The sequence below is a fragment of the Drosophila melanogaster genome, chromosome 2R (assembly GCF_000001215.4).
Source record: "Drosophila melanogaster chromosome 2R".
NCBI lineage: Eukaryota > Metazoa > Arthropoda > Insecta > Diptera > Drosophilidae > Drosophila > Drosophila melanogaster.
The window spans coordinates 24,787,627-24,809,138 of NT_033778.4; the positions used below are offsets into that span (position 1 = coordinate 24,787,627).

Sequence of the window (21,512 nt, forward strand, 5' to 3'; positions counted from 1 at the left end):
CGTGCATCCCAATTTACCTTCCTTTGTTGCTCAGCTGAGATTAATGGGCGCGTCCTAAAGGCCTGAGCCTGACAAACCAGTTGCCAGCGAAATTACACCGAAATGTAATTGCCAAAACTCGCAAATTCTAATGGACGGCGCAGTGCGTTCTGAACCCGCCAAACCGGATTCAGTACCTCCATTGTTCGGCTCAACTCTGTAGATGTGGGTTAATAAGGCTTTCGCGTGTTAAATATAGGTGTGAGTGGAGCTCGCGACAAGGAACTGGTGGCTGGCCGAGATGCGACTTTCGTATTACCATAACCAACCGGTTCCTGGCTATGTGCACAGACCGCATCCCCATCCTCATTTCCATCCCAATCCACACATTTTAGAATTAATACGTTCGTAACAATGATAATCATCATGCGGTTTATTACTCAAGAATCTCTATGTGATCTTACGACTAATGCACGCGAATAAATAAAATTAAAAAAACTTAAACGAATACGATACGAAATTCCATTAAAGCTCAAGTGCATTCAAGAAAACTCCTCAAACGGCTACAACTAGAAGACTCACACGTTCACTCTCGCACTCTATGATGCAGGATCTCCTCATCTGCTCTATCACATTCACACAAGGACTTAGGTCTAGGCCTGCGGATCCTCTGACCGCGATCTTACGCCTGTTGCTGGCGGAACAGACGCCTCTGCGTCTGGTGGGGTGGCTGGAGGTCGCTCTGCAGGATAGAGGCGAAGTGCTGCTGCTTTAAGGAGCTGATTGTGGCGATCTTGCGGTGCCTGTTGGGCTGAGCGGCGGCCAGACCAAGATGAAAGTAGGGCAGGTCTTCGTCCCGCGGCAGTGGCATCATCTTGTCCTCCTCCACCGGGGAGCCATCGGGTCGCACCCGGATCACCAAAGGTCCGGTGAGGAATCTTTTGGACGGTTCTGAAGTCAGTGCGGCGGCCATTGGGAGCTCACTGCTGGACTGCGGCCCGTAGCCGTAGGCCTTGTCCATGTCCATGGCGTATTTGTGCTTCTGCTCGCCGCTCTCGAAGATTGGATTGGTGGCGGAGCCGGAGCTCTGGATGGGGTGGGCATGGGATGCTCCGTGCGGAAGTTGCTGGCGCGTTAGGATGATCAGAGAGGACGCAGGAGGAGTTGGCAGGGGCTGTTGGAGCGGCTGCCTCGTTGTCACCAGGCTGGCTCCGCTCGGATGGTCCCCCATAATCGATGACCAGACTGCGGAAGAAAAGAGCGATTAGATCGACACCGAGATTTAGAGCTCACGTCGAGCACGTCGCGACTGCGCACTGCGGAAGTTCTGACGCGGAAATCAATCATTCTCCCACGCAGATAGAGGCACTTACTCAGCTCGTTGGCATCGCGCTGATACGGATCTAGTGCCTCCAGCTGTACGTCGGAGAGCGTCTGCAGCTTGGCGGACCCGTAACCGAGCAGGTTGTGCTTGCACTGGTTCACTGGGAGGCCTCCGACGGCGGCTGTTGACTTGCAGTGCACGCTTACCAATTGAGCGAATGTTGAGTAGAGGTGGGACATCTGCAAAGTAACAAAATTGGTGGTTATTTTAATGGCGTCTTGTGTTTAAGAATCAAGTTATAGAAATTAGAAAGCAGATCATCGCTTCTCTGTTCACCAGCCGAATATGGTATTGATTTGTCATAAACGAAAATCGGAGAACATATGTCGGTGATATTAGAAAAAAAAAGAAAAAAGAAAGTTCGAAGCAATCATACTTCGACCAGGTCTCTTGGGTAACGCAGGGCAGAGGTGGAGCTGAAGCCTGGTGCTCTCAATGGGGGGATTTCGCAAGGTGCGTGTGTGTCAGCCGGGAGATGATTGCACTTTCGTTGCACAAACGAAATGCATTTCGACAGCGCGGCCCGCGGGTTGAGCAACTGCCTCCCAGGGCGAGATTGGATGGCTGCCATCTGGTTCATGTGCCCCAGTTCGGATGGGCTGGGTATGAGTATGGGTTTACGGTTCAGCGGCCAAAGCAACAGCTCATTGTCTATTCTCCGTGGCCAGCGAAGCGTCGAATGGACTTTTAATTAGCGCCGAATGTTCTACTGCGGTGACACATCTGCATCTGAGATTTGTGGGATTTCTCTGGTCGTCGGTGACGTCAAGTGGATCGCTTCAGCTCCGATGCTAATTTAGTGGTGGTGATACAGAGCAGAAGCTCCCTGAAATTTCCGAATCCGGCATTGGTCACGACTTAGCACCTCTCCCGACAGACAGCCAAACAATCGAAGAGTCGACGAGCAAACAGCAGAACAAAGAAATAAAAAGAAATGGGGAACTGGGTTACTTCACTAGGGGATCCAGTATCGAGTCTGTAGCCTCCTTCTAGATATATGTATATATATATATATATGTATTTGTATACACCCTTGATCTGCTTCAAAATCTAGCAAGAGCTTCATTTGCATTGGCTCTGCTTTGGGTTTTACAATTTTACGCCGTTTGCATAATGCATTGGATATATCGGATCGGCGGACTCGGAGGGGCCAAAGTTGGAGAGTTGGGTTGTTGGCGGGTTGGCTCACATTACCAATTACCGTTACCCACTCAGTGGGGCCACACAAACGTGTGCAAACTGCGAATTGCAGTGGATACCATCGCACCACCTCAGCACCCCCCTGGGTGTGCATTTGCTCAGATGTGTACTTGAGTGGGGCAGCGATTAATTGAACGAATCGGTTCCTTTGTGCCCACCCCTCCGCCAGTGGAAGCCACTCTGCGTCAGGAGCACGTTATCTGATTCGAATAACTCGGTCGGGATTTTATGGTCCAGGCCCTGGCACAATTAAATATATAACCCAGTCAAAATTGCAAATTCAGCAAAACAGCAATTTATTTATGGCTTAGTGCGCAAATATTCCAAAAAGCCTTTGCGGGAGTTGTCAAAGTCACGTACTTAATTCGCTTATATAATATACGCTCGTTTTTATAAAAATATGTTTACTCGAGATCGTCGCGGACAGGTTGTAACTCATTAGCCTTCCAGCGAAGTGAGCTAAGCTAAGTTGAGCTGAGCTGGCATCGCCTGGTTTGTCCACAAGTCTAGCCTATAGACAGACTGATCTTGGCCCGAGCCATCTGTATCTGTATCTCAAACTTCCTTGTGGCTATGCGAGATACTCAGTCGACGCACAACCCCCGAGAAGCGAGACCCAGAGATGGCCAAAAGCGGTCTCGTGGGTCTGCAGACGCGACTGCTTCCCGGGCCGCAAGTGGTGGTGGTAAACCCCTGGCCCATACCACATGCCATCCCCAGCGGATTGGCGGTCAATAACCTGTTGATATGCGCAGGTTACATTATGAAACATCGAAATGGCCAACCACAGAGACCAACGCACAGACAGCCACGAAAATGAAAAATTTCATAACAGACAAAATAAAAAGCTAAAAGACGAAGTAATGATCGAAGTTCGATCGGGTATCGGATGGGAAAAGGGTTCCATTACTACACACATGCTTGTGTATCCCAGCATATTTTACGTAAAAACAAAACGGTAATGCGAACATAACTTATTTATTGGGGCCCGGACCGCAAACCGGCCAAACGCGTTTGCACCCATAAAAACATAAGGGCAACAAAAAAATTGTTAAGCTGTTGTTTATTTTTGCAATCGAAAATCGAAAGCGCTCAAATAGCTGCGATCACTCGGGAGCAGGGTAAAGTCGCCTCGAAACAGGAAGCTGAAGCATCTTCTATAAATACACTCAAAGCGATCATTCCGAGGCGAGTCTGGTTAGAAATTTACATGGACTGCAAAAAGGTATAGCCCCACAAACTGCGTCTCCACATCGCTGCGTTTCGGCAGCTAATTGCCTTTTAGAAATTATTTTCCCATTTCGAGAAACTCGTGTGGGATGCCGGATGCGGCTTTCAATCACTTCTGGCCCGGGATCGGATTGGGTCACATTGTCTGCGGGCTCTATTGTCTCGATCCGCGGATTTAAGGCGCAGTTCGCGTGCTTAGCGGTCAGAAAGGCAGAGATTCGGTTCGGATTGATGCGCTGGCAGCAGGGCACAAAGATCTAATGACTGGCAAATCGCTACAAATAAATTAAAGTCCGGCGGCTAATTAATGAGCGGACTGAAGCCACTTTGGCGGAGTTCATTAACCAAAAAACAGCAGATAAACAAAAACGGCAAAGAAAATTGCCACAGAGTTGTCACGCTTTGTTGCACAAACATTTGTGCAGAAAAGTGAAAAGCTTTTAGCCATTATTAAGTTTTTCCTCAGCTCGCTGGCAGCACTTGCGAATGTAAATTGAAACTGATGTTCCTCATAAATGAAAATTAATGTTTGCTCTACGCTCCACCGAACTCGCTTGTTTGGGGGATTGGCTGGCTAATCGCGGCTAGATCCCAGGCGGTATAACCTTTTCGCTTCATCAGTTGTGAAACCAGATGGCTGGTGTTTTGGCAACGACAGCCAGCGGACTCCCCTCGAACGCTCTCGAAATCAAGTGGCTTTCCAGCCGGCCCGCTGGGCCGCTCGCCCACTGGACCGGTATTCCCAGGCCAGGCCACACTGTACCGCACCGCATAATCCTCGCCAGACTCGGCGCTGATAAGGCCCAATGTCAAGACCGCACTCCGCAGGCGTCTATTTATGCCAAGGACCGTTCTTCTTCAGCTTTCGGCTCGAGTATTTGTTGTGCCATGTTGGTTACGATGCCAATCGCGGTACAGTTATGCAAATGAGCAGCGAATACCGCTCACTGACAATGAACGGCGTCTTGTCAACCATTCATATTCATGCTGACATTCATATTCATTCCTTTGGTTTTTTGTCTTCGACGGACTGAAAAGTGCGGAGAGAAACCCAAAAACAGAAGCGCGCAAAGCGCCGTTAATATGCGAACTCAGCGAACTCATTGAAGTTATCACAACACCATATCCATAACCATACCCATATCCATATCAATATCAATATCGCTATTATTAACGATCATGCTCTGCTGATCAAGTATTCAGCGCTGCGCTAGATTCGACAGATTGAATCGAGCTCAATAGACTCAACAGACTCCACTCGACAGATGCGCAATGCCAAGGACAATTGCCGTGTGTAAGTGGAGTAAACGAGGCGTATGCGCAACCTGCACCTGGCGGACGCGGCGTATGCGCAATGTGCAATTCGCTTACCTTCTCGTTGCGGGTCAGGAACTCCCAGATGGGAATGGCCGATGACGAGCTGATCTGAATGTGGAAGGCGCCCAGCAGGCAGCAGGCCAAGATTACTTTCGCCGCAGTCGTCATGGTGTCGTTGCTGCTTTTATGTTGCGTACTCCGCACTACACGGAGAGTTCAGGGGATTCGTGCTCCGTGATCTGTGATCCGTGTTCCGTGGGTCAATTGCACGGTTCGGTTGTGTAACCTTCGTGTGGCGACTTTCTTTTTTTTTAGGGCCCAATAAAAGCGCTTTTGTGGCGGCTTGATAGATTATCACTTGGTTTCGGTGGCTAGCCAAGTGGCTTTCTTCTGTCCGACGCACTTAATTGAATTAACCAAACAACGAGCGTGGCCAATTCGTATTATCGCTGTTTTCGGGTGTACGTGTGTCTCAGCTTGAAACGCAAAAGCTTGTTTCACACATCGGTTTCTCGGCAAGATGGGGGAGTCAGTCGGTCTAGGGAGAGGGGCGCCCACCAGTCGATCACGAAAACGGCGAATTCCAAGCGAAACGGAAACGGAGCGAGCACTATAATCTTGCAGTACTATGTCGAACAACCGATCGCGGCGATGTCAGTGAGTCGTCTTCGGACAGCGCTGGCGCTCCACACGTATTTAAGCTCTGAGATCGGCTTTGGGAGAGCGCAGAGAGCGCCATCGCACGGCAGAGCGAAAGCGGCAGTGAGCGAAAGCGAGAGGGAGAGCGGCAGCGGGTGGGGGATCGGGAGCCCCCCGAAAAAAACAGAGGCGCACGTCGATGCCATCGGGGAATTGGAACCTCAATGTGTGGGAATGTTTAAATATTCTGTGTTAGGTAGTGTAGTTTCATAGACTATAGATTCTCATACAGATTGTATCTGAGAGTCCTTCGAGCCGATTATACACGACAGCAAAATATTTCAGTCGCGCTTGGGCAAAAGGCTTAAGCACGACTCCCAGTCCCCCCTTACATTTGTCTTCCTAAGCCCCTGGAGCCACTATCAAACTTGTTCTACGCTTGCACTGAAAATAGAAATTAAAAACCAAAGTAAACAATCAAAAAGACCAAAAACAATAACAACCAGCACCGAGTCGAACATCAGTGAGGCATTGCAAAAATTTCAAAGTCAAGTTTGCGTCGTCATCGCGTCTGAGTCCGATCAAGCCGGGCTTGTAATTGAAGTTGTTGATGAGCCGCGGGATTACTGGATTGTGGCGAATTCTGGTCAGCATACTTAACAGCAGCCCGCTAATTAAGCAAAATAAACATATCAAATTCCAGAATGCGACGGCGCCATCATCCTGTTTGGGAATTCAATTCGCGGGCAGATCGTTTAATTCAATTAAAAGGTAGAAGTCGGTAAAAGGGAGCAGAAGAATGCGATCGCTGGAATTTCCTAACATCACGGACCCCATAAATTTGATAAGCCCGAGCTCGCTGCGTTGAGTCAGCCACCCCACATCCCCAAATCCCCGCCAAAAGAAGACAGCTGGGTTGTTGACTCGCCAGATTGAGGTGCGGATTGCAGTGGAGTGGACCTGGTCAAAGAAGCACCGTTAATGTGCTGATTCCATTCGATTCCATCCGGGAATGCGATAAAGAAAGGCTCTGATCCAAGCAACTGCAATCCGGATTTCGATTTTCTCTTTCCATTTGGTTTTGTATTTACGTACTTATGGGAAAGCATTCTAATGAAGACTTGGAGAAGACTTACGTTATATTCAGACCATCGTGCGATAGAGGATGAGTCATTTCCATATGGCCGAAATTTATTATGTTTACTATCGTTTTTAGAGGTGTTTTTTGGACTTACCAAAAGAGGCATTTGTTTTCTGGGATTATTCAACTGAAAAGATATTTAAATTTTTTCTTGGACCATTTTCAAGGTTCCGGATATATTTGAAACACACTAGCTAGCAGTGTTGGTAAGTTACATGTATTTCTATAATGTCATATTCCTTTGTCCGTATTCAAATCGAATACTCCACATCTCACAGGATGTTGTACTTGAGGAATTGGCGATCGTAGCGATTTCCCCCGCCGTAAAGTTCCTGATCCTCGTTGTTTTTGTACATCATAAAGTCCGGATTCTGCTCGTCGCCGAAGATGGGAACGAAGCTGCCAAAGCTGAGAGTCTGCTTGAGGTGCTGGTCCGGACGGCGTCCCAGCTGGATAACCTTGCTGTACAGATCGGCATCTGCCTGGAGGGCACGATCGAAATCCTTCCAGTGGACGAACTTCACCTGCTCGCTGGGAATAGCGTTGTTGTCAAGCAGCTCAAGGAGCGTATTCGAGTTGACGGGCTGCACCACGTTAAGTTCCTGCTCCTTCGCTGGGGATTCCCCTGCGGGTAAGCGCCGCTTGCTTGGACTCGTTTCCAAATCCCATAGCCACGCCAGCAGAGGAGTAACAGAGCTCTGAAAACAGTTCATGGTTTAAAAATATCCTTTAAGAAAGCCCATGGGTATAACTTACGTGCTCACTGCGTCCTATGCGAGGAATGGTCTTTAGGTTCTTTATGGCAAAGTTCTCGCCTCGCTTGCCCAGCCGCGGTACGTTCTTGGTGATCTTTAGGAAGAATCCTGGACTACTGTCGTCTGCCTGGCTTATGGCCACAAGACCCACCAAGAGCGAAACAGACAGGACTGTTATGATTCTCATGCTGATGCGACTGAAGCTTCACCTGACTCCTGCTCCACAATTGGTGGCCTTTATATAGCGAGATCCACCCGCATCTTGCGTGGAATAGAAATGCGGGTGACTCCAGGAATTAGCATTATCGATCGGAAAGTGCAAAGCAGATAAAACTGAACTAACCTGACCTAAATGCCTGGCCATAATTAAGTGCATACATACACATTACATTACTTACATTTGTATAAGAACTAAATTTTATAGTACATACCACTTGCGTATGTAAATGCTTGTCTTTTCTCTTATATACGTTTTATAAATTAAAATTAGTTTATTTTCCCAAAACAGGGCTTTACCAACTAAATGATTCGGTACAATTTTTTTTAAATAAATAAATATACAAAGTATTTCTGATCTGCTGCTAAATCAGAGAGCTTTGCGCCCACTGAGCAACCTCTGTGGGAAGGGCCTGGTATCGCTGCATACAGTGGTGAATCTGGCTGTATGTCAGCGCCAGCTTATGCATCTCAAACTCTTTCTGCACCTTACCTACGCCCCCTCCAGCTCCACCGGTGAGCGGCATGATCAGCTCTGCGATGCGTAAATGCTCGAAGGCCTTCAGGACAATGGACCGCTCCACGGCCTGCATTGTGGTGGACACTTTGGCAAACTTGGAAAAGCGCGCGTAAATGATCTCGAAGTTGAAGGAATCGCGATCGTAAATCTGCGAATGGTGCTTGATGGCGATGATCAGGCACAGCTCTAGGACTGAGAGCCCGCAAAGCAGCTCTATCTTGTCGTCGCCCTCAAACTGTGATCCCACTGCAGCCATTTTTTCGGCTGTGATGTGGGGAGATTGCGGTCGGAGATGTGCCACCAGGCGGAATAGGAAGTTCTTGAGATAGGCCTCGCTAATGTCGAAGTCATGGAGCGCTTGGAGGGTGCTTCTTGCCTGCTGAGTGGCCAGGACTTTGCATATTTGCTTGTTCCAGGCATCGCGTAGTCTGGGCGAAAAGCCGTACTCCCCGGGGTCAAAATGGTTGCGGGAGAAGTAAAGTGCCCCCGACTGGATGTTTTGTAGGTTATAGATTTTCTCCGCCGCCAGCAACAGTGAATTGCCGGTCGGGAGGGACAGTAGATCCCTGCACAGGTCAACGTAATCCTCAAAGCGCCGCAAGCTGGGAAAGAGAAAGACCTGCCGGTGCGAGAAACGCGACTTGACCCGCTTCTCCAGCAGCTCGATCACGTCGAGGCGACAGGTAACGCCAAGTACACAGATGGGCGCCTGGGCTGACTGGGAGACGTCGAAGAGGTTGTAGAGCAGGGTCTGGTTGTGGTGAGCACAGAAGAGGTCGAACTCCTCGAGAATAAAGATCACGCTCTTGGAATGCTTGCCACCCGCCTTGAGGCATTGCAGCAGGAAGGCGAGGTTCTCGGCGAACGATCCGAACACTTTCCCATCCGCAGCGTTCTCCAGCTGCATCTGCACAGTGATGGACTTCAGGGCCACTCGGTCGTCCGTGTGCAGATTACCGTCCAGGTGGACGATGAGAGTGTTTTCCCCGAACGATTTATTGGGCAGCAAATCGGCCAGCACGGAGTTGATGAGCTAAAGAATTTGAAAGCATAGATTACTGGATTGGTTTCCCGGTAAGGCCTGCACTCATACCGTTGTCTTTCCGGATCCCCGCGGCCCAAGGAGCAGCAAGGAGTTGGATTCCCCCATTTCAGCTGTGCGTTGCAGCAATAGGCGCACATTGGACCGCTCCTTTGCGTAGCCCCTCAAGGTGGTGTAGTCTCGCTGGAGGCGCTCCTTCAGGAAGCGCCTGATGCTGACCAGCTCCCTATCCGCCTCCGGCATTTTCGCTCTCGGATCGGAACTCCTTTATTCCTCCTTATTTATTAGTTAAATGGACGCACAGATAGTTTGGATTTCTGCCAGTAATTAAGTCGCGCCAAAAAACGTCAACAATGCATTGGGGATGGAACAAAACCGATATTGGTTCATTTAATGTACGGTGGTTTGGAACTCTGATACTACTCAGTGTTGCCTTAAGCCGCCTGAAAAATATATTCGTGCCACAAACCAATACGATCTAATTTCTGCGGCTTTAGCACATTTTGAAATATCAACATTTTAGTTCATACAAAATGGACCTACGATTGAGGAATATGTACAATAGTAACTCTATAAATAACAATCAATTATACATATAAACATCTTTAAAAATATGAACAAATTTCTTTATTAATCGCATAGTCGTTGGCATTTTGAGGGTCAATTTGCTGGAATAGGTTTATTTGGAATGCTGTGTATTTTAAATGTCCATTAAAATAAGTTATTAAACACTCAATGGATTCTCAGAGATTATTTAATATCGGCTGGCAATTTCATAACAGCAATGGATCGAGTAATCACAATTAATAACTTTTGGAATGCTTCAGCTTTTGGCACTCGGTATTGTGGTTATTGTGATCCAGACCTCTTTAGGAATGAGCGGATTGTGGACTTTTCTGCTGATTTTTATGTCTCCGATGGCAGTAAGAATCGAATGCGTATGGCTAATAGATGGCACTATAGAATAATTGATATCCAAAGATCCGAGGACACTTCGAATTCAATAATGTAGTCTGCCTCGTGCGCGACAGGATGTTTATGGACTTTGAGTACTGTTACTTGAAGTCCGTGAACCGCACCTACAAGTACCTTTCGCTAAAAACAAAGATGTTCCGCCTGCCCGTCGACAACTGCGAGGTAAGAGTATAGAACTGTGTCGGTCTCACACCACCCGACCATCTTCCAGACCAGATTCCAGCTGAGGATGCGCGAGAACAGGCGAGTCCTGTACAACTTTGATTTCAAGGTGGACTCCTGCAAGTTCATGCGCGACCGCAAGCACGTGATCGCCAACTGGGTCTACCAGACCTTCGGCCCCTACTCGAACCTGAACCACACCTGCCCCTACGACGTGAGTGAGCGTTGCCATGTTCATGCCGCATAACCTTCGCCTTTCTCACCCACCCACCCACAGCACGACATCGTGCTCGACAAGCTTCCCGTGCAGCATCTGAACAAGCTGGTCCAGTCGATCATCCCCGATGGCAGATACATGATGAACAGCACATGGATGGTCGCGGGCATTCCGCGCACCGATGTCATCCTATACTTTACCAAGAGCTAAACAGTCAAATCCAGTAATATCCAGGCTCTTCAACCCGTAAGCAGAAATATTGGTAAGGTGTTATGCCGTTTTAGTATTGGATGGGGGTCAGCAGGACCAATATAGTAAATATAGTAAGTCTAAGTGGGTCTGTATGTGATGTATTTGTCACATTACTGAGATTTACGAAAATAAATATAGTGTAGTGACGAAAGTTAACTTAAACATGTACATAGGTTTCAGACTAGGCCAGTTCGTAAGCGTTAACAATTATGTGCAGAGTTTCTGCACAGGTGGCTGGCAGTGACCTGGATGCACTGCACCTGTCGTCTGTCAAGTGGCTGCTAATGCGATTAGGGAGCACACAGAAAACGGGATTGGCACTCGGGACTGGCAACTCAGCTGCCAATCAGGTGGGCCAGCCACAAACTTCACACATTTCGGACACATATATCAATCCACTCCACAACCAGAAGGACACGAAGTAAAGTAAACACAACCCCACACCCCTGACAAGATGCCGGCGGACATAGTGACCACGGAGCAGCTGCGCTACCAGCTCGCCTTCAGTCATGCCATGGAAAGGACGACGAGGCACTGGCAGGAGACCTTCGCGTGGTACCCTAAGATGCAGTGCTGCCATTATCAGCGGATTGACCAGATCTATCTGACGAGTCGCCAGCGGTACGGCGACGGCCACTTCCTCAAGTACGCCAACCGCAGGCGCCTGGCAAAGAAGTTCGTGGTTACCGCCCAGGAGGTTGCGGAAGGTTTGGAGGATCTGAAGATGCTGGAGCAAGACGGCATTACGGGCCTCAAAGTTGCGGTCACCGAGAACGGGGAGTACGGCCGAATGAAGCCCTCCAAGCTGTACATGTGCTAGGACACCCTGTGACCAGCCGGCCCGCTCTGCTCCCCAATCCTCGCCAGAACCCCTCACGATTAAACTATCATTCTCTGCTGACAATGCAACTCTCAATGGCCGTCACTCATTACGCGATTTTAGCATGACCGTGCGCATAATTAACAAGGTGAAAACGTCAGTCCCACCTGCAACTGCTTGCCCCGCCCGCCTCGCCGCCGTAGCGAGTGCTCACTGTACCTTCTCCTACTGGGGCGCAGTTGAAAAGTTCACACAGGTAATTAAGTGATCGCGTCTGTCCACTCCATGAGATGACTTGCCTCGCTTGTTCGGGATCTCGGAAACTGCTTTATGGCGCCCATAAACTGGGAAATATTATGCTCAGTGAATTAATTATAGATACCATGCGAATCTTAAGGATTTCGTTTAGGACAGTCACTTCGCCTGATAACTGATTGATAAATTTACAATTGTGAAATATAATCTGGGATACTGTTTGCGAAAATATAGTTATTTCGGGGCACGCCGCACTGCGAGTTCCTTGATAAATGTGTCCATCGACGCAGCTGCTCCTCCTGCGATTGCAGACGTAAGCCCAGGTGTCGTGGGCCAACTTCGAGCAGTATGATTTAAAAGTTCCATATGCAAATTACCCTCAAAGTTTCCGGCGAGCCCATCCGTCTATCGGAGTGCGTGGTAGATGGAAATGCGAAAGTGGCAAGTGGAAATGTGAACTGTGAAATGGGGAAAATAGGAAATGCAAATGCCCATGCAAGTGTGCAAATTACACAAAGGACGCTAACTTTGGGCCAACTTGCGAACTGGGCCAGCGACTCATTAGACACATGACAGCATTCACAGAGTGGGTGGTGGTTCAATCGGCCCAATGTGCGGGGAAGGGGAGGTGGATCGTCAGGTGGGCAGCGGCAAGTGCGTGTGAAAAATCAGCCATCAGCAGCCCACAGAATCGCCAAGCGCGCAATTAAACGGTAGCGGATAATTGCTATCGAAAGCCATAATGATGGCCGGATCAGTACTTACCCCGACTCCAGTATATGCTTCCATATCTTGATGCGGCTCTCCAGAGGAGAGCTTTGTGCGCCTTTCTCGGCTCTCATTGTTCACCCGATTTTCCCATCAGCATCGCATCGATGCGAACTTTTCGAGACCATCACCTTATTTCTGTTGACTCATACTCCTCCCAATCCAACGGACGGACAGCCTCTGATTTTGGCGGTGCTCAAGACTGAGCAGTGGTGACAGTCGAAAAAGCAGGCCAGAACGAGAGTTGCTGCGCTGTAGAGCTCAAAACAAATAAACACAGAGACACCTACTTGCCATACTTTGCACTCGGGGGAGTGGGTGTGCAGAGAGGTCAGGGGTCAACCCCTTTTCGGGCAGGGTAAACAACATTTGCGGATTTCACGCCAGGGCTCAGACAGCATTGCTGATCCTATTAGTGCTCGTCAGGGGCCTCGATTGACTGACTGGCGCCATGTCTCAGGTCTCAGGTCTCGGTCAGGACTTCTCCTTTCGTACGAGAGCATCGCAGCAAGGACCAGCAAGTCCATCCGGGATTAGGGCGTAGAAGGGACTTAATCCAGTTTTGCAGCGATCTCGCTCGTCATTGCAGGTAGACGGTGATCACGTTCGCACTGGCACTGGCACAGGCACAGGAAAAGCCAAATAAAATAATAAAGAAGCACATACTAAGGCCGAAACATTAAATAAATAAAAGTCAACGGCAGTCGGCAGTCAGTCAGGCAGCTCATAAACGCTCGGCAGCTGACGCCGGTCCCAACTTCAAATTAAAACGCCATTGGCGCTTTGGCACGCATAGATAGAATTGAGACCTGGACTTGGGCTTCAGCTGCGACTGCGACTGCGACTGTGACTGGAACGGGAACTCTTCAGCGCGAACTCCAACTTCAATTCCGACCTGGGTCTGGGTCGCCCATCAAGTCGCTTTGGTTCGCCGCCGCGACTGCCCATAAGCCAATTTGCCAATTTCATAAACTCGGTTTGATTTGCCGCCAAAACACAGAAGACAAAACGAACCGCAAAACAAAACCTGGCTCGCTTCAGTCCGACTCTGAAAAATAAAACCCCAAAAACGCCCCCAGGCCGAGCAGACAAATTCCGACTTCCATTTGGGATCTTTGGATCGGTGGAAAGCAGCAACAAATCATAAGGTGGCCTAGACCTGCGATGGTGTCCATAAAAGCGTCTCTATCAAGGGCCCACTATGAGCCAAGGAAATGGACAACGGGGATTTAATTTTAAACATTGTAATATTCGTAAGTCGACCAGTTTGAAAAGATCTCCAAACATATGACTTCATCCACTTATTACATAGATCCTTGTGGTCGGTATATAGTCCCCATTCTCCTCTCCAAACCGAATTCGTTCTTGTTGGCTACGCCACTGGCCAAATTACACTTATGACCATAATTCAATCAGCGCATTATCAATCACTGTGGCTACTTGTCTTGGCTAGTGAGTCAAGTCAATCGGCCATCGCCTAGCTCGGTCTCCGTCGCACTCTGCTTAGTGCCGTATGGGCATCCCGCTCGCACTTCGGTGTGAAACACGTTTGAAAGTCATTAACTTAAATGATTCACTTTCTGAGCCATAAATTTCGCCACTAACTGGCAAGGAGCCGAGCCAGCCTGTATGCGAAAAAACGTCGACAGAAATGTCTTAAAAAATTGCTAAATAATCGCCTTAAATGAGTCTATAAAAATGAGCACCCCGAGCGGCGACTAGAGCTCAATCGGCGATCTCGCGGTCCCAGTGGCCAAAAACCCACAAGACTGAAGACAGAAGTGGCTCTAAAGTGTTTTCAAAGCCCAAAGTGAATTTTCATTGCCAGCGGAAGTCGTAAATCAATTTTTTCCCCGCCAAAGACAGAAAAATGGGGAAAATGCTTAAGAGCAGTCTCTCAGCCGAAATATTAGGTTTAGGCCTAGAAATCAGAAATCGGGGATGGCGAGGGACAGGGAAAGGAGGCGCCCATTCTGGAAGAGCATCCGCAGCGAGAAATCTTGTTGTTTGCTGCTACTCCGAACAATTTCGGCTAAGACGACAGCCATAATGATAGGGGCCACTTTTGCCGCCGCCGCCACGCACGCTATATGGCCAAGATCCCATGGGCAGCGGGTTGAGGGGCAGGGCGGCGGCAGGGGGCAGGGCCGTCGGAACGGAAAGGGGCAACTTGTCAGACACTGTGTTTGTGTTCCATCTACGTTTCCGTTTCAGTGTTTTTAAGACGCCATCATGACATTGTCAGAGGCAGCAAAATACCAAGACGACATCTCACGCAGCCTTAGAATTCCCAAACTGGTGGAGTGGCTATCGGATCGGTCTGTCAAAATGGTGTATTTGCAGGTACAGTGTTTCATTTCCGCACAAAAACTGAGTTTGATAAGTAAGGCTAGTTTTACTAATTTCTTCAAACCGTCTATAACATCCACACCGAATTTCGCCTTATGGCTTAAGGTCGTCGAAGGTGCTCGAAATACCCGCAAATGGACATGTGGAGAGAGGAGCTGGGAGCCAACGCCTTCTGCCTATCTGCCGCAGAACAGGCGAGAACGGACAAAGGAGTCCCAATACCATTCCTGTGCCAATGGGATTATCTATGAGCTGTGAAATCCTTTTAGGCGGAAACTATGGAACCCACACACAGGCACAAAGCCAGCACAATGCAACAAGTGTTGCGGCAGATTGAGCAACAAAAGGCTCATAATTGTGGAAGCCACACAATGCGACACATTCGAGAGCGGGGATGAGGACGAGTCCAGGGGACTGCCGGTCCTTCGTTGTTCTCCATGGCATGGTACTCGGTAATGTAGGGCTGCTGACCAGGCTAATGAGTGGTCGCAAACAAACCATAAATGCCGATTTCGTGCGGTCCAGCCTCGGCGGCAACTTCTTTTAATACCACTTGACACTTGGTCAAGATCTAGGATACCCATTCCACTAGGCATGGAATTTATGTCCGACAATATTTGGGAAATTAAATCATTCCCGCGGACAGTTTTATAGTGCGGGCGTGGCTGGTATTGGAGGAGGGAGGATGGAGGATGGTGGATGGTGGATGGAGGGAGGGTTCGTGCTGGGGAAGGGGATGGGCTATCTAACAGTGACCTCAGCCCCCGCTGAATCCACGAGTGGGAAAATTGGAAAAATGTCAATTATGCGCAATTTTGCTTAAGCAATTGACATTTGTTGCTGCTCTGTTGTTTGTTGTGATTGCACGCATACTTGGGCAAATAAATTGACAAATAGGATTTGCGTTTCTCCCCGATTTTATTTTTTTTTCTGCTGGCCATTTTGAATTAATAAATTGCCGCCAATTTGCCGCTAGCATTGCCAGCGTGGAAAAGTCGACGGAAATCGAATAGCAAAAATCTGGAAAATATCTGAAAAACATTCGACTGCGTTGCTTGATATTCTTCTAGCTGGTATCCCTGAAATCGGAGTTAGTGACATGTTATCATTTGATTGTGCTGCCAGCAATTAGCCTAATTGCCTTTGATTCGCACTGAGACCTGCCGATTGCATAAGCCCCATGCCAACTGATTGATTTCGCTCTGATCTTTGCTTTTCAGCTGAATCAAATCCCTCCATCCGATGGATGTGGATTCGAACTCGTTTCGCTAGTAACTCGAACTACGGCAGACTCCCAGTTGAGTCATGGGAAGTATTAAGCTGACCTTAAACCTTTCATTTGCTAGTTGGTTCCCTAGTCAGTTATTTTACTGCCTCCTATCTCTTGCTCCATACTCTAGAGGTTATAATGCTCTAGCATTATAACATTATATATATATTAACCTATTCAGGTTAGTACATACATATTCGATCGAGAGATACATTCGTATTTTGTAAAATTGTAACTCGAAAATGTAGATACGAGCTTCCTGCTGACCCTTTTCTGGCTTCCACTCGACTGCAATAGATTAAAGACCAATTGCATCCACTTCACCACTCACTCCCAGCCATCCGTGCAACCCATTGATGGGTGACCTCGACCGGACCAAATCAGATCAAACCCCAAACCGGGCCAAAAACCTTTATCGCGAGCGCGCAATCGCAACGGAAGTTGCGTTCAATTTATGGGTGAAATTATCCACTAGCCGGGAGATTTGGCCATCGCCCGTCGCCCATCGGCTCGTGAAGATTTGCTGAGCTGTGGAAATAAATGGAGATTGGAGATACCCGGCCGCGATCGTCATTGGTTGGCATCAGTGCCCCGGCTGGGACAATCGAATTAGAAGAGCAGGACTCATGAATGGGACTGGCCAGACCTCGAAGTGAAGTCGGTCCAAGGCGGGGGCATGAGATCAGCATGTTCCAGCCCGGCCGGGGCAACCAGTGAACCCATTTTCTCACCTGTTAAGGTTGTAAAGACTCGAAAACAACAATTTATCGCTGTCGAGATCGTCGCCTGCCGCTCCTCGAGAGGTGAAGCCTCTTCGATTGACTTCGGCCCATGGGGAACTCCATTTCCATCTCCGTCTCCATCTCCATCGCATCTCCTCATCGGACTTCGATTGCATTTGGGTTTGGGCAGCGTCATACGATTTAATTGCTTCGATTGTGTCAGCAGTTTTAGGTGGTTGTGGCCAAGAGCGGACGGACACATGTATCCATGTAGCACCGCGCACAGTTCACGTCTTCATCTTGCTGCGCTGCGGAAGGGGGCGTTTTGTGCCAGCCAGCCTGCTCATGGGCGCTCAATAATTTGATGATCATAATCAATGCCCCTTGACTGACATTCGCTGCCGCTTCCCGCCCAGCTCTGCTTTCTTTTCGGCACTTCCAAACTGAACTAACAAAAGACTCACAAACTTGTTGAAAGCCGTTTGATCCTTTTGACGAGGCCAGAAGGGGCGCTGCCCCATTGATCCTCCGGCGCAGATGATTTGCCCAAAAGTCAAGTGTTTGTGCAGGCGCTTGAAAGGGGCCGACGGTTGTCCAGGATCAGGATAACAAGGCCGCGGAGCAGAGCGTGGGAGTGCCTGGACACATTTGCCTCCCCCTCCTCCAGCCGTCCAGTCCAATCATCAATTTCTGGCGATGAGTAAGAAAGTCTGTTCTGTCTCTATTTCGGCGATGTTCTGTTTTTCGTTCTGTGATTTCTATTTCGAAGCTGCTTCTACAACTTTAATGCCCGAATCGCATGCGTAGGTTTTCTATGACGATTAAAACCCTCATATGTCAACTCGGCCCATTCATCATCATCTGCCAGCCGGGTACGCAGACAGAGGTAGCAAACAGTCGCCAGACACTTGGCTGATGAGCTCAAATCTCATCAAGAAGTGTCTGGCTGGCGGTTCGCAAGCATATATCTCTGTCTTTTTTGAATTTGGGGAACTTACAGCACCTACTTCAGCCTAGCTCTGCCTGGCGTGATGACTTAATTCACGACCCGGCCACCACTGGAAGAAACTTCGTATGACTCTCAGTTCAGCTCCGCACTAGCAGCCACCGCGTGGTTACCCTATTTCTTGCAGTGCTCCCGAGCACCTTTAACCCAACCGGATCAGGTGCCTCTGCCGTTGGCTGCGATGGAGCCAAAGCCGAAGCCGGAGCCGGAGCCAGTCGACCACTTGAGCGTCACCGCAGTGACACACGCAAGTGCTCGGCATGTCGCTGGAGCGCGATCATCCTCCCTGCGGAACCAAGGAACCCTTGTCATGATGCAGCGCTTTTCGGGAATGAAGTTGCCAGCAGTCGGTGAAGTTGTGCCTGGTTAGGCGCTGCCGTTGACTACGAGTATTTGCTGTAATCATTGTGGTAGCGCCTGTGCATCGGATGATAAATCTATCTTTTATTAGCATTTCAAACACTCCGATCCGTTGCACGTGTTGCGCTGCCCTGAGTGAGTTGTTTTGGCCAGCCTAATCCCAATTAAAACCACATTTTTCATCGATCCGATGGGGATTCAAGTGAAATCATTAATGAGCGCATAAAATTTTAGTCCCAGCCCGTCCGGAAAGAAGAAGATTAAGAAGACCCAGGGCAAGAGCACGAGCCCCTGGTTCGGGGGGCAGGCGGAGCCCGTTTCCTGGGTGTCGTATATAAATCGCGTGCTGCACTGGAGGTCTTCAAAACGCTTACGAGTTGCAGCCCCGGGGCTCGGGGCACCGTCACAGCCCATGTCCAAGTCAAAGCCTCATCACCAGCATCCGATTCCGATGGGGACTGGGACTGGGACTGGGACTGAGACTGGAACTGTCTCTGCCCCCCATTCATTTGGCCTGGGTGTTGACCAGTCTCAGACTGCGCCCGGGGTCATCTGGCAGCTCCTGTCGTCCCTTCCAGAGAGAATCAGAGAGACAGAGAGACTGAGCGAGGGAGATCGACCTGGGCTAATGATTGCCAGGGCGGCCAGCTTTTCGTATATTTCAGCTGGCCAAGTTCCGAGGTGGTACGAGTATTTGGCCAAAACAAGATTGATTTCCTGAAATCGAAACCTTGAGACGAGTTGCACAGCCAGAGACACGCAAGGGGCCCAGATCGCAGTGATAATGATTTCGAGAGCCAGTTTTTCTCGCTCTTTTTACGAACTCGGATTGGGGCTGTAGCCATATCATGGTCCAAGGTCCGCGTCCCCTTCAGCGAAATGCAAAAACAAATTGTTTGTGGGTCAGCGTGGCGCGGGGCAGGGCCTAAGAAGAGCAGGAGGATGCGGATGGTGATGGGGATGGGGTGGTGATGAGGGTGAGGATGAGCGGGCCATGGGGCGTTCCGTTGTTTCAAGGAATTCAAGGGAAACAGAAACAGAAAAAGGATGAGGATGAGGAGCCTGCCCGGAGGCGGGGAACGACCTCGTCTGGGGCTGCTTTGCTGTCTCTGCACTCCAGCTCCATCTTATTTTTCAGGAGACTACACACGGAAGCCTAATGCTGGCCATGTGATTTGTGATTTGAGATTTGTGCTTTTGGGCCTCGATCTGTTTCCCTGGAAAACGCGCCATTTCTAGCCTAAGTTCTGGCAATGACAAAGAGCTGGCCGCTGACTGGAGCAGCAGGAGGCACAAGCGGCATGCAGCAGCAGCGGCAGCAGCAGCAGCATGCTAATTTATGAAGTAGCAACTTGCAGCGACATGGATGCAGTAATTATAGCTTGGCAACTTGTTGCCAGCCTGGCCCAACTGCATGAATGGAAGAAAGCCAGCCCAGTTTGCTGTTTTCCATGCTAAACAGAAGCTGTTCTACTGCAGCAGCAGTGGCGGCGTCAGGTGAACGCGGACGTGGATGGGGATGTGGCTGTTTGTGGTGGATGTTGTACGTAAACGCGCCCACTCGGTTACTCCGATCGGCTGCAAAAAGCGCTCCAAACAGCTAAGACAAAAGTAGGAGTCCAGCCATGGAGTGCCGAAGTTCTTACTACTCTCTATCGACATAGTTCGAAGCCCATAATCTGCCAAATTGAAAATTCAGAAGATTAAACAATCAAAGAAATATATATTGCAACCATATTTGTGTATTTCGGTTATATTGTACACGCTTCTCATAAAAAGGCATATACCTCGGTTTCAGGGTATCAAAATAACTGGCTTAAAAAAAGCTAAAAAAAAAAGGTCCTACCCCGTGGCGTTTTGGCTTTTGATGGGTTGGCTCTGCTGACTGCTCGGCAGCGGCAACATGCGGCATGCAGCAACAGCATCAGCAACGGCAACATGGGGCAGCAGCAACATAGTTTACACACCTACCGATGCCGCAGTCGAAATGAAGTCGGAGAAGAAGTCGGGGGCTGGGCTCCGTCTGCCGAACCCTCTGGCCAGCAACATGCACTTAACTGGTAGCCACAATGCACTTTATAATACCCGGGAACATGGCTCTCATCTGTGGCGCGGAGTGGGTATCTGCCCCTCCTCGCAGTTTGATAGATGCGGCTGACTCGGACTCCCGGAGCGATCTACCAGGGGGCGTTGCTGCTGTGCTGCAGTGCAACATTGGAGGACAGAGTCGCAGTTGAAGCAGCCGAGTAGGAGAGTAGCATAGCAGCAGAAGCTGCACCGTTAGCTGGCTTGGCTTGTGAGCTTGGGCCTCATTTGCATCGGGCCATAAACTCGGTGGCCCAGTTCTCGACGGGCGAACCCGTATCCGAATCTGCATCCGACTGCGAGTGCGAATCCGATTGCGAGCCCAATTGAGACGAACTTTGAGCCGGCGCTAGGCAATGGCCTTGGATTAGTTAAATCCGTTCCGTTGCGACCCGCCTAATCCTTCCTTCCTGCAGGGCACCTCATTAGCCACACCACCACCCACCCAGGTAGGGGTAAGGTCAAGGGTTTCCGGGCTAAGGGCTCGGAAGGTGTTTTCGCCGTGTACCAAAATATAATTAGCGAGCCGGGCAAATCTCTTTTTAATGCCGTCCAGTCAGCGGGGGTGTTCCGATTGAAATTGGAGCGTAGCCGAAGGAAGTGTGAAAAGTCGATGCAGAATTTCCGAAAACTGAGCCCAGGACGCTGAAGCTGAGGTAGACGAGGCCGGGAATTAAAAGCGCAGCCGCCTCTCATCATCATCAGCATCATCCTTAGCAACGTCCGCAAAACACTCACGCACACAGGGAATTAAGTTGAGTTCTGGGTTCTGGATACTGGATTCTGGATTCTGGGCACCGAGGTTCCAGTTCTGAGCTCTAAGTTCCCAGTTTCAAGACATGAAAGAT

At 49.3% G+C, this 21,512-nt stretch overlaps 5 protein-coding genes and 1 non-coding gene across 9 annotated transcripts; 3 read left to right on the forward strand and 3 right to left on the reverse strand.

Annotated features, from left to right (window-relative positions):
- Positions 1-381: 381 nt before the first annotated feature.
- Positions 382-5,784, reverse strand: Reg-5 (Rhythmically expressed gene 5). Of its 2 annotated transcripts, NM_057825.5 has the most exons (3): positions 5,165-5,784; positions 1,353-1,542; positions 382-1,224 (listed from the first exon to the last, which is right to left on the reverse strand). In NM_057825.5, exons 1-3 carry the CDS (start codon positions 5,276-5,278, stop codon positions 662-664), a joined length of 867 nt encoding a protein of 288 aa, NP_477173.1. In that variant the 5' UTR covers positions 5,279-5,784; the 3' UTR covers positions 382-661. The 2 variants fall into 2 exon arrangements, with proteins under 2 accessions (NP_477173.1, NP_001246504.1); NM_001259575.2 differs by having other exon boundaries at positions 382-1,542.
- A 396-nt stretch (positions 5,785-6,180) lies between these two features.
- asRNA:CR43257 (antisense RNA:CR43257) lies at positions 6,181-8,146 on the forward strand. The gene is made up of 4 exons (NR_048202.1): positions 6,181-6,395; positions 6,453-6,520; positions 6,966-7,096; positions 7,169-8,146.
- ETH (Ecdysis triggering hormone) lies at positions 7,044-7,856 on the reverse strand. The gene is made up of 2 exons (NM_079960.4): positions 7,647-7,856; positions 7,044-7,588 (listed from the first exon to the last, which is right to left on the reverse strand). The coding sequence occupies exons 1-2, from the start codon at positions 7,830-7,832 to the stop codon at positions 7,163-7,165; spliced, it is 612 nt and encodes a 203-aa protein (NP_524699.1). The 5' UTR covers positions 7,833-7,856; the 3' UTR covers positions 7,044-7,162.
- On the reverse strand, positions 8,114-9,788 carry Orc4 (Origin recognition complex subunit 4). Its single transcript, NM_057972.4, has 2 exons — positions 9,475-9,788; positions 8,114-9,414 (listed from the first exon to the last, which is right to left on the reverse strand). The coding sequence occupies exons 1-2, from the start codon at positions 9,664-9,666 to the stop codon at positions 8,227-8,229; spliced, it is 1,380 nt and encodes a 459-aa protein (NP_477320.1). The 5' UTR covers positions 9,667-9,788; the 3' UTR covers positions 8,114-8,226.
- A 510-nt stretch (positions 9,789-10,298) lies between these two features.
- Positions 10,299-10,987, forward strand: CG12849 (uncharacterized protein; the record flags this gene model as incomplete). The annotated part of the gene is made up of 4 exons (NM_138125.2): positions 10,299-10,346; positions 10,405-10,560; positions 10,610-10,774; positions 10,838-10,987. 4 exons carry the CDS (start codon positions 10,299-10,301, stop codon positions 10,985-10,987), a joined length of 519 nt encoding a protein of 172 aa, NP_611969.2.
- Positions 10,988-11,171: 184 nt separating this feature from the next.
- Positions 11,172-13,150, forward strand: CG3611 (uncharacterized protein). 3 transcript variants are annotated; one of them, NM_001299929.1, is made up of 2 exons: positions 11,172-11,379; positions 11,440-13,150. In NM_001299929.1, the coding sequence occupies exon 2, from the start codon at positions 11,484-11,486 to the stop codon at positions 11,847-11,849; it is 366 nt and encodes a 121-aa protein (NP_001286858.1). In that variant the 5' UTR covers positions 11,172-11,379; positions 11,440-11,483; the 3' UTR covers positions 11,850-13,150. The 3 variants fall into 3 exon arrangements, with proteins under 3 accessions (NP_001286858.1, NP_001286859.1, NP_611970.1); NM_001299930.1 differs by having other exon boundaries at positions 11,440-12,357; NM_138126.1 differs by having other exon boundaries at positions 11,172-11,936.
- The last annotated feature ends 8,362 nt before the right edge of the window (positions 13,151-21,512 follow it).